The sequence below is a fragment of the Neoarius graeffei genome, chromosome 11 (assembly GCF_027579695.1).
Source record: "Neoarius graeffei isolate fNeoGra1 chromosome 11, fNeoGra1.pri, whole genome shotgun sequence".
Classification (NCBI taxonomy): Eukaryota; Metazoa; Chordata; class Actinopteri; order Siluriformes; family Ariidae; genus Neoarius; species Neoarius graeffei.
In genome coordinates this window covers 43,031,195-43,048,700 of record NC_083579.1, presented here as the reverse complement: position 1 = coordinate 43,048,700, position 17,506 = coordinate 43,031,195, and the positions used below count along the sequence as shown (strand labels likewise).

The 17,506-nt window shown below is 40.6% G+C and overlaps 1 protein-coding gene across 1 annotated transcript in view; it reads right to left on the bottom strand.

Annotated features, from left to right (window-relative positions):
- LOC132893656 (ryanodine receptor 3) overlaps nucleotides 1–17,506 on the bottom strand; it is a 476,331-nt gene that overhangs the window by 51,800 nt on the left and 407,025 nt on the right. Inside the window, exons 74-78 of the mRNA XM_060932802.1 lie at nucleotides 15,480–15,650; nucleotides 15,323–15,382; nucleotides 9,064–9,198; nucleotides 7,820–7,932; nucleotides 4,421–4,517 (exon numbers count right to left, since the gene is read on the bottom strand). Of these exons, the coding sequence (XP_060788785.1) occupies nucleotides 4,421–4,517; nucleotides 7,820–7,932; nucleotides 9,064–9,198; nucleotides 15,323–15,382; nucleotides 15,480–15,650 (576 nt within the window). The remainder of the gene's footprint in view (nucleotides 1–4,420; nucleotides 4,518–7,819; nucleotides 7,933–9,063; nucleotides 9,199–15,322; nucleotides 15,383–15,479; nucleotides 15,651–17,506) is intronic.

Here is a 17,506-nt window from a genome sequence, read left to right as displayed (position 1 = left end):
GGACGTGGTGCCCATGAGTTCTAAAAATAATTTTTACTTTTGATTCATCAGACCTCGGGACAGTTTTCCACTTCGCCTCAGTCCATCGTAAAAGAGCTTGGGCCCATTGAAGGTGGTGGTGTTTCTGGATATTGTTTATATCTGGATTTAACTTGCATTTGTGGATGCAGTAATGAACTGTTTTTACAGACGATGGTTTTCTGAAGTGTTCCTGAGCCCAGACAGTGATTTCCACGACAGACACGTGTCTGCTTTTAATGCAGTGTCGCCTGAGGGCCTGAAGATCACAGGCATCTAATGTCAGTTTTCAGCCTTGTCTCTTGCATACAGAGATTTCTCCAGATTCTCTGAATCTTTTAATGATATTATGTACCACAGATGATGCGATCCCCAAATTCTTTGCAATTTTACATTGAGGAACGTTATTCTTAAATTGTTGCACTGTTTGCCCACGCAGTCTTTCATAGAGCGGTGAACCCCTCCACATCTTTACTTCTGAGAGACTCCGCCTCTCTGGGATGCTCTTTTTATACCCAATCATCTTACTGACCTGTTGCCAATTAGCCTAATTAGTTTTTTATTTCGCATTACATAACTTTTTCAGTTTTTTGTTGCCCCTGTCCCAGCTTTTCTGAAATGTATTGCTGATATCAAATTCAAAATCAGCATGTATTTCGGGCGGCACGGTGGTGTAGTGGTTAGCACTGTCGCCTCACAGCAAGAAGGTCTGGGTTCGAGCCCCGTGGCCGGCGAGGGCCTTTCTGTGTGGAGTTTGCATGTTCTCCCCGTGTCCGCGTGGGTTTCCTCTGGGTGCTCCGGTTTCCCCCACAGTCCAAAGACATGCAGGTTAGGTTAATTGGTGACTCTAAATTGACCGTAGGTGTGAATGTGAGTGTGAATGGTTGTCTGTGTCTATGTGTCAGCCCTGTGATGACCTGGCGACTTGTCCAGGGTGTACCCCGCCTTTCGCCCGTAGTCAGCTGGGATAGGCTCCAGCTTCCCTGCGACCCTGTAGAACAGGATAAAGCGGCTAGAGATAATGAGATGAGATGAGCATGTATTTCAAAAAACAATAAAATTTCAACATTTGATTTGTCGTCTTTGTACTATTTTCAATGAAATATCGGGTTTCCATGATATGCAATTATTACCTTCTGTTTTTATTTACAGTTTACACAGCATCCCAACTTTTGGGGTTGTAAATCAAATAAATAAAGAAAAACAGTTAAGAACTTTGTCAAAGGCCTCATTCATTTTGAACTAATACAGTGGGGCAAAAAAGTATTTAGTCAGTCACCAATTGTGCAAGTTCTCCCACTTAAAAAGATGAGAGAGGCCTGTAATTTTCATCATAGGTATACCTCAACTATGAGAGACAAAATGAGAAAAAAAATCCAGAAAATCACATTGTCTGATTTTTAAAGAATTTATTTGCAAATTATGGTGGAAAATAAGTATTTGGTCAATAACAAAAGTTCATCTCAATACTTTGTTATATACCCTTTGTTGGCAATGACAGAGGTCAAACATTTTCTGTAAGTCTTCACAAGGTTTTCACACACTGTTGCTGGTATTTTGGCCCATTCCTCCATGCAGATCTCCTCTAGAGCAGTGATGTTTTGGGGCTGTTGCTGGGCAACACGGACTTTCAACTCCGTCCAAAGATTTTCTATGGGGTTGAGATCTGGAGACTGGCTAGGCCACTCCAGGACCTTGAAATGCTTCTTATGAAGCCACTCCTTCGTTGCCCGGGTGGTGTGTTTGGGATCACCATCATGCTGAAAGACCCAGCCACGTTTCATCTTCAATGCCCTTGCTGATGGAAGGAGGTTTTCACTCAAAAGCTCACGATACATGGCCCCATTCATTCTTTCCTTTACACGGATCAGTCGTCGTGGTCCCTTTGCAGAAAAACAGCCCCAAAGCATGATGTTTCCATCCCCATGCTTCACAGTAGGTATGGTGTTCTTTGGATGCAACTCAGCATTCTTTCTCCTCCAAACACGACAAGTTGAGTTTTTACCAAAAAGTTCTATTTTGGTTTCATCTGACCATATGACATTCTCCCAATCCTCTTCTGGATCATCCAAATGCTCTCTAGCAAACTTCAGACAGCCTGGACATGTACTGGCTTAAGCAGGGGGACACGTCTGGCACTGCAGGATTTGAGTCCCTGCCGGCGTAGTGTGTTACTGATGGTAGCCTTTGTTACTTTGGTCCCAGCTCTCTGCAGGTCATTCACTAGGTCCCCCCGTGTGGTTCTGGGATTTTTGCTCACCGTTCTTCTGATCATTTTGACCCCACGGGGTGAGATCTTGCATGGAGCCCCAGATCGAGGGAGATTATCAGTGGTCTTGTATGTCTTCCATTTTCTAATAATTGCTCCCACAGTTGATTTCTTCACACCAAGCTGCTTACCTATTGCAGATTCAGTCTTCCCAGCCTGGTGCAGGTCTACAATTTTGTTTCTGGTGTCCTTTGACAGCGCTTTGGTCTTGGCCATAGTGGAGTTTGGAGTGTGACCGTTTGAGGTTGTGGACAGGTGTCTTTTATACCGATAACAAGTTCAAACAGGTGCCATTAATACAGGTAATGAGTGGAGGACAGAGGAGCCACTTAAAGAAGAAGTTACAGGTCTGTGAGAGCCAGAAATCTTGCTTGTTTGTAGGTGACCAAATACTTATTTTACCGAGGAATTTACCAATTAATTCATTAAAAATCCTACAATGTGATTTCCTGGATTCTTTCCCCCCATTCTGTCTCTCATAGTTGAAGTGTACCTATGATGAAAATTACAGGCCTCTCATCTTTTTAAGTGGGAGAACTTGCACAATTGGTGGCTGACTAAATACTTTTTTGCCCCACTGTATATGCACAGTATTATTATAATGGCGACTGATATGAATTCTGCTTTTTATTTAGGAGACAGCTGTTTACGAAAGTTTAGAGCAGTATTTGCAATCTTGATATGAAAATCAGGATTATGTAGTAGAGCATGATTAAAATTCATTTTAATCATAGTGCTGGATGAAAATTGTAAATGAAATTTCAGCGTGACATTCAAGGGTAGAAACTAGAAATACGTCCGTTTAAAATATATAGGTTGTATAAATATACAACCTCAATTCCAAAAACAAGTTGTGATGCTGTGTAAAATGTAAATAAAAACAGTATGCAATGATTTGCAAATGCTTTTTTAACTTATACTCAGTTAAATACAATACAAAGACAAGATATTTAAGGTTCTAATGGATAAAACTCATTGTTTTTTGTTGATATACACTCATTTTGAATTTGACGCCTGCCACACGTTCCAAAAAAGTTGGGACGGGGCAATAAAAGACTGGGAAAATTGCGGAATGCTTGGAAAACACCTGTTTGGAACATTCCACAGGTAAACAGGTTAATTGGCAACAGGAAAGGCTCAGTCATTCACAAGCAAGGATGGATGAAGCAAGGTTCACCACTTTATGAAAAACTGCATGGGCAAACAGTCCAGCAGTTTAAGAACAACAATTCTCAACATAAAGTTGGAAGGAGTTTCACCATCGATGATCCCGAACATCATCAAAAGAGTCACAGAATCCAGAGAAATCCCTGCACAAAGGGGCAAGGCCAATATCCAACACTGAATGCCTGCTACATATGCTGCTATCTAGATGATGTCTTTTTCATGGATGTGCCTGCTTATTCCAGCAAGACAATGCGAAGCCACATTCTGCACATTTTACAACAGTGTGGCTTGGTAGTAAAAAGAGTGCGGGTGCTAAACTAGCCTGCCTGCCTCCCATTGAAAATGTGTGGTGCGTTATGAAGTGCAAAATATAACAACAGACATCCTGGACTGTTGAGCAACTGAAGTTGAATATCAAGCAAGAATGGGAAAGAATTTCACGTTCAAAACTTCAACAATTAGCGTCCTCACTTCCCAAATGCTTACTGAGTGTTGCTAAAAGAAAAGGTGATGTAACACAGTAGTAAACGGCCCTGTCCCAGCTTTTATAGAACATGTTGCAGGCATCAAATTCAGAATGAGTGTATATTTATTTAAAAAAAACAGTAAAGTTCATCAGTTTGGAGATTAACTATCTTGTCTTTGTATTGTACTCAACCGAATGCAATGATAAAAATGATTTACAAATCATTGCATTCTGTTTTTATTTATGTTTTACACAGCGTGTCAACTTTTTTGGGAATTGGAGTTGTATTTGTGACAGTTGCAATAGGTGCTACTCATGCATTGTAAAATAATTAATAAAGCCCTCATGCTGTACTTTTTATTTAACGTACTTTTAAACAAAAATCCCAAGTGACCACAGCTATGTTGAATATTGTGTTTGTTGTGCATGTGGCTGGTGGCCAGCCGAGGTCTGCCCAGAGAACAAAGAATTACCAACTAATTGTCCTGAAAGGTACTTACTGCCAAATCCTGCACTAGTTTCTCCTCAAATGAGTACGTCTCTGTCTCTATCCATATTCTCTGGTAGCCAGTGAGGAACAGGTTAATAGAACGATGCCTGAGGTGGGAGGATTAAAGATTAAGCAGGGTTACTATGAGAATTATGGTTACCAGGGTTACTAGGGAGAATGAGACAGGACGTTATGGCTGGCAAACAAAAAATGCTAGGGAGAAAAAGGTTAGTGATAAACACAGGAAGCCTAACTGGTCATACTGCTTACATGTGAAAGAATATAATGACATTATAACACGGAGGTCATTGAACAGAGGCCATTCTTATACTCAAGTCTGAATTTTATAGGTGATGCTGATTATTACGATACATTTGGGAACTCCACTCTATGTAACACGAGCCGTACTCATTCTACATTCAACCACAGGAACTGAGAATGGTTCAAATTAATCAAAATATCAGTTATCAATGATATCAACATTACATAAGTTGACAACCGATATACTGTTAAATTAAGAAATTTACAGTGATGTGATTAACATGATTATCATGACTAGGATCCAAACATGTCATCTTAACATATTCATGGTAGACAACGATTATAGGTTTGTTTGAAACTCTGCCTGCTTCTAATTTGCATATGATCGTATTAGCATACACTGTATTTTTCATTGTATCTTGCATTTATGCTCCATTACATTGCAACTGACAGCAAAGGGGAAACAATATCTGGTTTTTTCAGTCTAGATTTTTTATGCCCAAATTTTTAGGAACAACTCCAAGTGCTGCCATAAATCTCGAGATAAATCAACAAATTATGTTGATGGCATAAATCTCAGTAAATTCACAGAGACAGTAAGAGCTCATTCCCTAATGTGAAAATGCGGAGACATTGCACAGCTAATAAGAGCTTAGTATAATCACATGACCATATGACCAGTGAGACTCCCTATTGAAGATCTGTTGCAGTCCAAACCATGTCTAGGAGGTGACCTATTTCAAGGAGCAACCAATAAACATTCCCCGAGCACTACGTTACCGTTAGCACGGACAGCAGACCGTCATAATCTGCTCTCTCATGCATTTTTTCCAGCCAAAAGTGTCGGTAGGCATTCAGGAAGTAATTATTGATTTTGTGCCTAAAAAGAAGGGTAATGGCGTCAGTGGAAGAGAAAAGCAAATGGACAAAAGAAGAAGAAAACACAAATAACACAATCATGAATCACATGTGACTCATGATCATCATTTCAATACAATCATGAATACAAAATGAAAATATTCATAGCGTGATTACAGCACCTTTGATGCTTGGACCCCTAAGCATAAATAAATAAATAAATAAATAAATAAAACTTGCCAACAACACACATATACACAAAACACCAAAAGCAGGATTCTGAACAGTAATAATTTTTAGCATTGGATAAAATTGAACAGTCAAACATGATACGGACGTGGTATAATAAGAGAACAACTCAATGCATCGGCAATTAAAAAAAAAAGAATGAATGACAGGACTAATTCGGTAAGATTTTAAATTAATCGCTTCCACTTGCCTATTAATTCTGCTGATGCGACTGTGGGTTTGAGTTACGCAGCAACAGAGCATGAAATTACAAACTGTAATTATAAGCTTGAAGAAGAACAGGTGGACAGAAATGGGGAAAATGTGGACAGGAGAACAAAAAAAAGAAAGAAACGAAAATGTGATTTATATTATCCAACAGGCATAGACTTCATCTTCATACAGGGGTGAAACTGGGTACTACGTCCCTTCATGCTGGATCATCAAGGTTCTTTGTTAGAGCTCGTGGCATATTCCTCATTTACTCCTTTCTTTGCTGAGTACCAATGGAAAAGCTGTCATCTTGGAATCATGACCCCACATGGGAAGCCAATAAAAGGTTTGTTAACTTAGAAATGTTATCTAATGAATTACATGATAAACCAGCGCGTCAGCGACGCAGTAGCTCACACGGCCGTACCATGAGAAACCAGACTCGTTTAGAATTAGCCAAGTCACGCTTCATGAAAATAATTACAAAAATATGATCTTCCAAACAAAACAATCCATCCATCCATCAATCCATCCATCCATAACTGCTTATCCTGTGCAGGGTTGCAGGCAAGCCGGAGCCTATCCCAGCTGATTATGGGCAAGATACACTCTAGACAAGTCACCGGGTCATCGCAGGGCTGATACATAGAGACAAACAACCGCTCACCGTCAATTTGGAGCCACCAGTTAACCTAACCTGCATGTCTTTGGACTGTTGGTGAAACCAGAGCACCTGGAGGAAACCCACGCGGACACAGGGAGAACATGCAAACTTCACACAAAAAGGCCCTCATCAGCCACTGGGCTCAAACCCAGAACCTTCTTGCTGTGAGGCAACAGTGCTAACCACTACACCACCGTGCCGCCCTCCAAGCAAAACAATCAGAATCAAAATCCATTGAAAACTCAGGGAGGAGAAGCGATTTTCCTGAAAGTTCATTAACCGGCCTAATTAGCAGCTTGTTAATGAGAAATCACAAAACCAGGGAGTAACTTTTGTGCAGACTGATAGATCTTCCAAATAAAACAATCAGAATCAAAATCCGGGCGGCACGGTGGTGTAGTGGTTAGCGCTGTCGCCTCACAGCAAGAAGGTCCGGGTTCGAGCCCCGTGGCCGGCGAGGGCCTTTCTGTGCGGAGTTTGCATGTTCTCCCCATGTCCGCATGGGTTTCCTCCGGGTGCTCCGGTTTCCCCCACAGTCCAAAGACATGCAGGTTAGGTTAACTGGTGGCTCTAAATTGACCGTGAGTGAGTGTGAGTGTGAATGGTTGTCTATGTGTCGGCCCTGTGATGACCTGGCGACTTGTACAGGGTGTATCCTGCCTTTCGCCCGTAGTCAGCTGGGATAGGCTCCAGCTTGCCTACGACCCTGTAGAACAGGATAAAGTGGCTACAGATAATGAGATGAGATGAGAATCAAAATCCATTGAAAAAAAACTCAGGGAGGAGTAGCAATTTTTGTGAATTGTGGACGGACGGACAGATGGACGGACACCACGTGATGGCAACAGCTCATCGCCTATGGCCGGTGTGCTAAAGAGGACATTGCTTGCTAGTGAACATTTAACATATTAATAGATATTCCCAGAGACGTCATTTTAACACTTGCTAAGCTGACTAGCTGGCAGGATAATGTTAGTGCAGTGCCATGTTTATGTAGCTGATTAGTTTAGCTAATGTTGATACACTATTATATTGTGTGATTAAAACTTGCATTTTTACGGCAAGCTCTACTTCAGTCAAATAAAGCTATGAGTAATGTTATATAGTTCAGTTTGTGACTGATCAAATTTCTTGTTGGCCCATGGTATGGAACGTCAATATCAGGTTATACACCAAGTGGCTTACCTGGGCAGGTTGTATAAGGGTGCCATACGGAAACAGGCCACTACAGCACGCTTACGCTGTTTGGACAGTAGTTTTTGCCACACACACTTCTTGGACCTGAGTGGCTGCTCCACCTACAGTACATTAAGGTGGCAAGAAAGAGTAAAATAAATATCATTTAAAACCAAAGTTAATACCAATCTAATCATATTGTAAATATTAGATACTGGTACCATATCATATATACCATAGAACCTTATACCAATCTATTAATACTATTGTGTATTATGCTAAAAGTTGTGGTCACACAGCAGGTGAACACTTGATTGTCACGCCTTCACGCACTTGAGTCTGGCACAGCTCGAGTAGCCACACGTGCTCACGGAGCGAGTTGTGAACGCTCTTGGGATCCAGTCGCTATGGGAAACACCTGATGCTGATTTGAGCGCAATCAGCACACAAATAAGGACACAGAGGATTTGCGAAGTATTACCACTGTCACGTTTGTTTCTAGCCATGTTTATGACTCTGCTTTCGGTTTCGTTTGTGTTTTGTTACTCTGACCTTGCCTCACGTTTTGCTTGTGTAAATATCACACCTGCTAATAAAGACTCTTCCTGTACTTACGTCTGTCTACTACCACATACCTGACAGAATACTTCACAAAGTCTCTGTGAAAGCAGTGTCCTTATATGCGTGTGCTGACTGCGCTCAAATCAGCATCAGGTGTTTCCTATAACGACTGGGTCCCAAGCGCACGAACAACGCACTCTGAATAATCCCCGAATGTAAATGCACTTTTCCAGTCTCGGTAAAGGTTAAGCTATGCCGAGCTGCTGTGTTGTTGAGGTGCCAACAAACGTCGAGGACAGGGATTTGAGACAAATACATCTCCGGAGGCTCGACGACGCTCCCCTGAGCTTCAGGAAGTTTCCCCAAACCCATCTGTGAGTATTCACTGTTTAGTTTGCCGATGAAAACATCGCTACTGAAAATTTTCATGATGTTTTTGGCCACTCACGAGGCAGAGATACACCAGAAAACAACTCGCAAAGCTCGGAGAACAATCACCGTGCATTGCACGATTAATGGCGATGCTACCAATTTTTCATCGCCAAGTATTCGCAAACCCGTCATGAGCTGGAGTATGACCAGGGCCTTAACCAGCAAAAAACACTACACATTTTAATTTCATGCAAAGGAATCTCTTTAAATTACACAAAAATTCCAAAACGGATGTGTAAAAAAAAAAAAGAAAAAAAGACCTGCTCAAGGTTAAACACTGCAGCTGAGATGGTCTGAAGGCGATCAACTGTGCGCTCTGGATCAGGTGGGCCCTCATTCTTCACAATCACATCTTTATACAGATGAAGCTGCCACCTCACAGCAGGGTCCTCTGACTATGAGAGAGTGAAGGAGAGCACCGAGTCATTTATACACATTGTTCTGTTAAACTATAATGAATAATAGAAATTCAAGTGCTTTGTTACTATCGTTAAAGATATCAAAATAAAATAAAGGATACGACAGTTGTGTGACAACACTGCAGGTTGTACAGACTACATACAAACAGCTGTGTCAGTATAAAGCTCTACAAACACTGTTATTTTAATGGAATAAGAAGGTCACTTAATAGGTCTTTAGGGTATGACCAAGCCAGGAGACTGCAAAACCACCGCCGAAAACCACCAAAACATGGAAATAAATGGACTACACACCAGACACAATATGAGATACGATCTTTTTTTTTTTTTTTTTGCCATTTTAGAACTACCACAGGTCTTCAATGGCTTTCTCTGTTGTAGATAATATCTGACTGGCAACTAATATGAACAACCGATGCAGAAACACAGGAAGTGAGAGAGCCTAATTATCCAGGAGCACATGCAGGAGGCCCAGCAAGCACATTATGGGGCTGATGAAAGGGAATCCTATCACAAGGCTGACATTGCTATAGCAAGTATTGCCTGATCCTCACTCCTTATGTTATCTGTGTTCCTGATAACCTCCCAGGGCAAAGAAGCTGGGTGAAGTAACCTACAGAGTTGCCTAACTGTGCTGTCAAAAATGTAAGCAAATGTGAAGTGAAACATTTGCTCAAATCACTGGTACCCCTTTTCCACCAAATCAGTTCCAGGGCTGGTTCGGGGCCAGTGCTGGTGCTGGTTCACAACTCGTTCAACTTGCGAGCCAGCTGAGAACCAGTTTGCTTTTCCATAGCTCGCGGTGCTAAGGGAAGACATGTCATTACGTCGCTGTATACGTCAGTTACATCGTTGTATACGTCATTACATCGCTGTATACGTCAGTTACGTCGCTACGTTTGCATAAACCTTGGCGCGAATATCGAAGCAAAAACAACACAGAAGAAGCAGCAGCAGCAGCAACAACAATAATAATAATAATAATGGATGACTTCGCGTTTGTACAGCTGCTGCTTCTCGTCGCTTAAAAATGGCGATCTTTTGCGGTCTTGTTATTGTTGTTGGTCTTAACAACTCCCCCCCCCGCTGACGTAAACGGTTCTTTCCTCTGGCCCAGCAGAGAGTTGGTGCTAGCCTGGAACCGTTTTTTCTGGCCCCAGAGCCAGTTCTTTGTCAGTGGAAACAGAAAACCCGGTTCCAAACTAAGCACTGGCCCCGAACCAGCCCTGGAACTGCTTTGGTGGAAAAGGGGCATGAGTGGAATGCCCAGACTCCCAACAAAAAAGTGGATCTGGAGCCCATCCCAGACAGGACCCTCTGGCCTTGTAATGACTTCCAGGTCAAATAAACTTTGCAGTTATCTATGCGAGACCTGAATAAAGTGTAGGACAGATGCATCTTACTGCATAACACAACTCTCCCACAAAGACCATGTTCGGTATGCTTAGAAGACAATGTTTCTTGTATGGGGGAAGCCATGGCCTATACGCAGCTCTGGGACCATAAGGTTGCTGGTTCAATTTCCTGGACCAGCAGGAATGGCTGAAGTGCTCTTGAGCGATGCACCTGCTCCCCAGGCTGCTCTGGGTATGTTGTACATCGCTCTGGATAAGAGTGTCTGCTAAATTCCTGTAATGTAACTGAATTTTTTTAATTTCAGTCTCTATGGGGCTCCAGCAACTTTTCAAAATTTGATAGTCTAAGACTCCACTGCTGTTGCATATTTGGACACTGTCCTTGTCCACCTCTTATAAGTCTCATGGTGTCTCTGTATCTAAGGGTACTGGATCAATGAGGAGCCTCCCTCAACAAACAACTAAAATGCTTTTTTTTTTTTGGAAATTGGGGGAGGGTGGTTGGCAAGACACTGTGAAAGACTTGTGCCTATTTTTTTTCTCTGTAGCCTCATACAGATTGGAGATATTTAGAGACTCCCAGTGGTCCATCAAAAATAGTCAGGGGTTCAAGAATTGTATAATTTTGTAAAGCACAAAGCAGCATTATCAAAGTGATTATGCATATAAAATATTATAAACTGGAATCTAGTGACAATTTAATAAAAACTAGATAGAGACTGTGACTAAAGTCACAGTAATTTGTGCTACAAACTGGGACGTCTGGTCACCGTACCCTATAGATCCAGAACAGTAAGAGATAGAGAATGACGCTTAGTGAGGAAAAGTTGCGCCCTGCCACCCTCAACAAAATTAAAAAAAAAAGGATTGAAAAAATCATGAAAATTGACAAAGTTAAGTGATTGAAAAAAAATCCTATTTTTCATGGTTCATACTGGATCAGTGATCCAGATCAGCACCAAAAGTCATAGCAACGTAATTTAGGCTTGGGCGGTATCCATTTTTTCATACCCCGGTATATTCCTGAGTAAATACCCCGGTATGATGGTATTTACGTTTTTTTGTGCGTGGTTTATATATATATATATATATATATATATATATATATATATATATATATATATATACTATTGTAGGCTTTATTTCATATCTTCACATTCTATAGTAATTTATGTTTCTTTGTTATTCTATTTTTTTGTTATCTATTCTGATTTAGATATTCTGTATTTGACATTATAAAACAAACAGTTAAAATGTTTAAAGACATTTATTTAAACTGCCAGGATGACATGTTTTTGAACTCAGTGCCAAGCAATCAAGTAGGCCTATATTAATGTTGGAAATAAAAACACATTAATAAAAATAAGAAGTGCAAATGCCAACAAAGCCAGCAGAAAACAAAACATTGCATGTGAGTTCAAATCACATCTTTTGTAAATCAAAAGAAAATAATTTGCCTAATTCAAGCAATAACAGGTAGCTTTTTTCCACTCAAACAGGCAAATAGGCTATACAAGTAATGAAATAAAGCTACAACCCCGATTCCAAAAAAGTTGAGACAAAGTACAAATTGTAAATAAAAACGGAATGCAATAATTTACAAATCTCAAAAACTGATATTGTATTCACAATAGAACACAGACAACATATCAAATGTCGAAAGTGAGACATTTTGAAATTTCATGCCAAATATTGGCTCATTTGAAATTTCATGACAGCAACACATCTCCAAAAAGTTGGGAAAGGGGCAATAAGAGGCTGGAAAAGTTAAAGGTACAAAAAAGGAACAGCTGGAGGACCAAATTGCAACTCATTAGGTCAATTGGCAATAGGTCATTAATATGACTGGGTATAAAAAGAGCATCTTGGAGTGGCAGTGGCTCTCAGGAGTAAAGATGGGAAGAGGATCACCAATCCTACTAATTCTGCGCCGACAAATAGTGGAGCAATATCAGAAAGGAGTTCGACAGTGTAAAATTGCAAAGAGTTTGAACATATCATCATCTACAGTGCATAATATCATCAAAAGATTCAGAGAATCTGGAAGAATCTCTGTGAGTAAGGGTCAAGGCCGGAAAACCATACTGGGTGCCCGTGATCTTTGGGCCCTTAGACGGCACTGCATCACATACAGGCATGCTTCTGTATTGGAAATCACAAAATGGGCTCAGGAATATTTCCAGAGAACATTATCTGTGAACACAATTCACTGTGCCATCCGCCGTTGCCAGCTAAAACGCTATAGTTCAAAGAAGAAGCCGTATCTAAACGTGATCCAGAAGCGCAGACATCTTCTCTGGGTCAAGGCTCATTTAAAATGGACTGTGGCAAAGTGGAAAACTGTTCTGTGGTCAGACGAATCAAAATTTGAAGTTCTTTATGGAAATCAGGGATGCCGTGTCATTGGGACTAAAGAGGAGAAGGACGACCCAAGTTGTTATCTGCGCTCAGTTCAGAAGCCTGCATCTCTGATGGTATGGGGTTGAATTAGTGCGTGTGGCATGGGCAGCTTACACATCTGGAAAGACACCATCAATGCTGAAAGGTATATCCAGGTTCTAGAGCAACATATGCTCCCATCCAGACGACGTCTCTTTCAGGGAAGACCTTGCATTTTCCAACATGACAATGCCAAACCACATACTGCATCAATTACAGCATCATGGCTGCGTAGAAGAAGGGTCCAGGTACTGAACTGGCCAGCCTGCAGTCCAGATCTTTCACCCATAGAAAACATTTGGCGCATCATAAAACGGAAGATACGACAAAAAAGACCTAAGACAGTTGAGCAACTAGAATCCTACATTAGACAAGAATGGGTTAACATTCCTATCCCTAAACTTGAGCAACTTGTCTCCTCGGTCCCCAGACGTTTACAGACTGTTGTAAAGAGAAAAGGGGATGTCTCACAGTGGTAAACATGGCCTTGTCCCAACTTTTTTGAGATGTGTTGTTGTCATGAAATTTAAAATCACCTAATTTTTCTCTTTAAATGATACATTTTCTCAGTTTAAACATTTGATATGTCATCTATGTTCTATTCTGAATAAAATATGGAATTTTGAAACTTCCACATCATTGCATTCCGTTTTTATTTACAATTTGTACTTTGTCCCAACTTTTTTGGAATCAGGGTTGTATTTCGGGCTGCTAGTAGGCTGTGCCCATTTAGAAGAAAATTAGGAATGCACTAAAAGCCTCTTTATGCAAAGCAAACGGGTTAGCATCCTTAGCTGAGTGATTGGAGAGAACTCGAAACATAATGCAATTCAGTGCAATAGCCAATCCAAGGCAGAAACAACAAACATGAACAGAAACCATACACGGGGCCCCATGCTCCCAATAGCCTAAATGAAAATAATTCGTGAACTTAAATTTACATTTCTGGTAGTGGTAGGCCACAAGCAATTCTTAATTTCTATCAAACATTCTTTGCCAAGAACACCAGCATATTTACTTTATCTGGCTTCAGTTGGCAACGCTGTGGTGTGACCGTATTTCCTGCTGTACTGAATACGCACTCAGATGCAGCGCTTGTCGCGCATATGCAGAGGTATTTGCGGGCAACTTCTGACATCATTGGCAAACATGTTTCATTCAGTTTCCACCATTCAAGCGGGTTTTCTTCAGCATGGATTGTGTCCTCTTGCGCATATACTGACAGTTCTGCCTGTGCACGCTCCGCTCGGCTCACCTTTATCATTCGGCAGAAAACCAAAATGCTCCCAGACAACGGCTGAGGCATTGGCCTTTTTGACTAATTCCGCACCGCCATCATTTGCAGTCGCCATCCTCACGCACTGACTGGGCCTTATGACTGGGCCAACTGTCGCTGCTGCCTGTTGACCAAAGATTCTAGAATCTTTGCTGTTGACCCGCAAACTGCCATCTAGTGGCGTGCGTGCGCTGTACCAGAGACGGTTGTACTATAATAAAATGACATTACAGTTGTTTCGAGTAAGTTGGATAAAAATACAAATATATTTATTTTTGACGGTATTAAAAATATATCGCCGGTATTTTGTCGTACCGCGGTACACGATATTTTCACCATATAGCCCAAGCCTAACGTAATTCAGCCCAGAGGTATTCTTCATGTGAAAGTTGGTGATGATTGGTTGAAAACTGGGGGAGAAATTGCGTCCTAAAAAACGTCAGGATAATAATAATAATAACAACAACTAGATAAAGACTGTGACTAAAGTCACAGTAATTTGCGCTAGCCCTTACAAACTGGGACGTCTGGTCACTGTACCCTATAGATCTGGAATGGTAAGAGATAGAGAATGACGCTGAGTGAGGAAAAAAAATCCCGTTTTTCACGAATCATTCCAGTTCAGTGATCCGGATCAGCACCAAAAGTCATAGCAACGTAATTCAGCCCAGAAGTATTCTTCATGTGAAATTTGGTGATGATTGTTTGAAAACTGAGGGAGAAATAGCATCCTAAAAAATGTTAGGAGAATAATAATAATAATAAGAAGAAGAAAATGAATGAATAAAGTAGAAAGATCCTGAGTGAGAGTCAGAAATTGTGTCAGCGCTGCTAGCGCGAATGAATTAATTCTGTAGGCGGCAAATTCAGAAATTAAAAAGAAAACAATGGAAAAAAAGAAGCTAACATTATTGTACACATTTAAATACTGTATAAGTGCACTTAAGAATGCTTGGTTTATGGTATTTAGGATACACTTAGCAGTGAGGTATTAAACTGAAAGGATATCATGTTTATGTTTCTGGCCCACCTTCTCTTGCAGGTGCATGTTCCGCCTCAAATGCTCCTTCACCTCTTCATCGGTATCTTTCTAAAAGAATCAGAATGCAAGCAGCATATTAGTGCCTCTAAAGCCTGCAGATGAATGCTGTTTTTTCCTTTGACCCTTATAATCCACACAGCCTTACCAGGCCATAGCGGGTTTTAGCCAATGAGATGAGCTCCTGGTCTCCAGGTGTACACATGTTCAGGCCAATAGGTAGCATTTTTTTCAGAGCTGCCACAATCAATGAGGTCTGGATGGAGTAAACCTCACCACGTCTCTTCTTGTGCTTTCTCTCTTGATCCTGTCCTCCTGCCTGAGCAGAGAAACCACTCAACATAGACACACACTTGCTGAGGCAGGACTTACACACACATTGTGAAAACAAAGTACAAAAAAAAAAAAAACATACAGAGGCAGTCGGCAAATACACTTTATTGGGCTGGCCAAAGAAGTGAATATTTTCATTTGGAATTTAGCTTAAGGCTAGAGAAACTAACTAATAAATAGAGAGAAAGAAAACCACAAGAAGTATCGTGAACCTTAGAGCTGCAATAGGAAACTGGTAGAAACTGCCCACTCGGTGACTGTGGTGCTTGTGTATTAGCAGGCTTGTAGTACTCGAGTCTGACTTGTGACCTAATTTTAAGGACTCGTGACTTGACTTGGACTTGAGCACTGATGACTCGGACTCGTGTATTAACTGTAATCAGACTTGTAAATTGGAAACGAGGACTGATTTTTTTCTTTATTTGTTGTAACATGCCATAAGAATTTGGCATACGATATTTATATCTACATTAATTTTTAAATTAATTTTGTGCAAGAGAATGCACATTCACCTGTTCATACGTCACGTTCAAGAACAAACTAACGTTAATGGCGCTAAAATGCCTGGAGAGAAGCCCCTAGGATTGTCCGCTTTGCTTATACAGACTTCTTGTGCAGTGAGAGAAAAATGCACTGCTATGTGTTCCATATGTAGAAGAACTATCGAGGAGACGACGGGGACAACCTCGAACTTCAATTTGGCAAGACTCCACCCAGAGAAGGAAGTGACACGCAATGTTCATTGCTCTGTTGATAGCGGGGCTTGCTGACCAATGAACTAGCGAGTGTTAACCTTCTCTCATGGGTTGTTTTACAATCAGGGTACAAAGTTTGTGTCACAGGGGTCCAAAATTCAAATTGATTCAAACTGTTTCTTGTACCAGTTTTTAAGTGAAGGACAAGTTAAAGAACAGATTTCAGGTAATTTTTTGACATATGTGTATGGTAGTTTTGTGTAATCTGCTATAAGATCAAGAAAAGTAGCAAAAATGTTATCAAAGACTCCTTGTCAAAAATGAAGTGATTCTCGGAGAGAATTTTTTTTTTTTTGACAATTCAGAATCCACTACTTCCATAGTGCTTTTAAATATAAGGCTGTAAGCTTTGTGTTAGTTGTCTCTAATATTTATGTCCCAATATCTTGACCACATTTTAGGATGAAAATAATAATTTTAGATATGTTATTTTATATTGAAAAATTAGCTGTCTCGGAGAGGACATTTTTTTGACACAATTACATACTAATTTGATCAAAATAGTCTGAAAACTTACTGGCATTCAACATTAAAACTTAACTATGTTTCCAATGATATGGAACCAAATATGTGTTTTATGGTATAAAGAATGATTTAAGTGCATCCCTTTTGGAGCTACCTGGGGTCAAAAAAGCACTTTTTCTAAATGACACGAGTAATTTTGCTAAATATGACACATATTGCCATATATTCACCAAAAATTACGTTATCACCAAATTTTTTTTTTGCATGGTAAATAGAGCTATCACAGGGCTACAATAAACAACCAAGTTTATTTAGTCAAGCCTTTTGATATTGAAGATAATAAGTGTTAAATGTGATTTTTAGCTTGCGTACCCTGATTGTAAAACAACCCTCATGTTATTTGCCCTGTTGATAGTGGGCGGGGCTTGTGTTGGACTCAACTTGGATCAGTAGTGGACTTGACTCAGACTCGACTTGAAATTTTCTTTAATGGCTTGAACTTGAACACTGGGGACTTGGGACTGGACTCAGACTCGAGGTTTCGTGACTCGGCTACAAAACTGTGTATTAGTGTGATGTCGGAGAAACAGAGGAGCAACTGTCTTTGAGATGACTATGGATG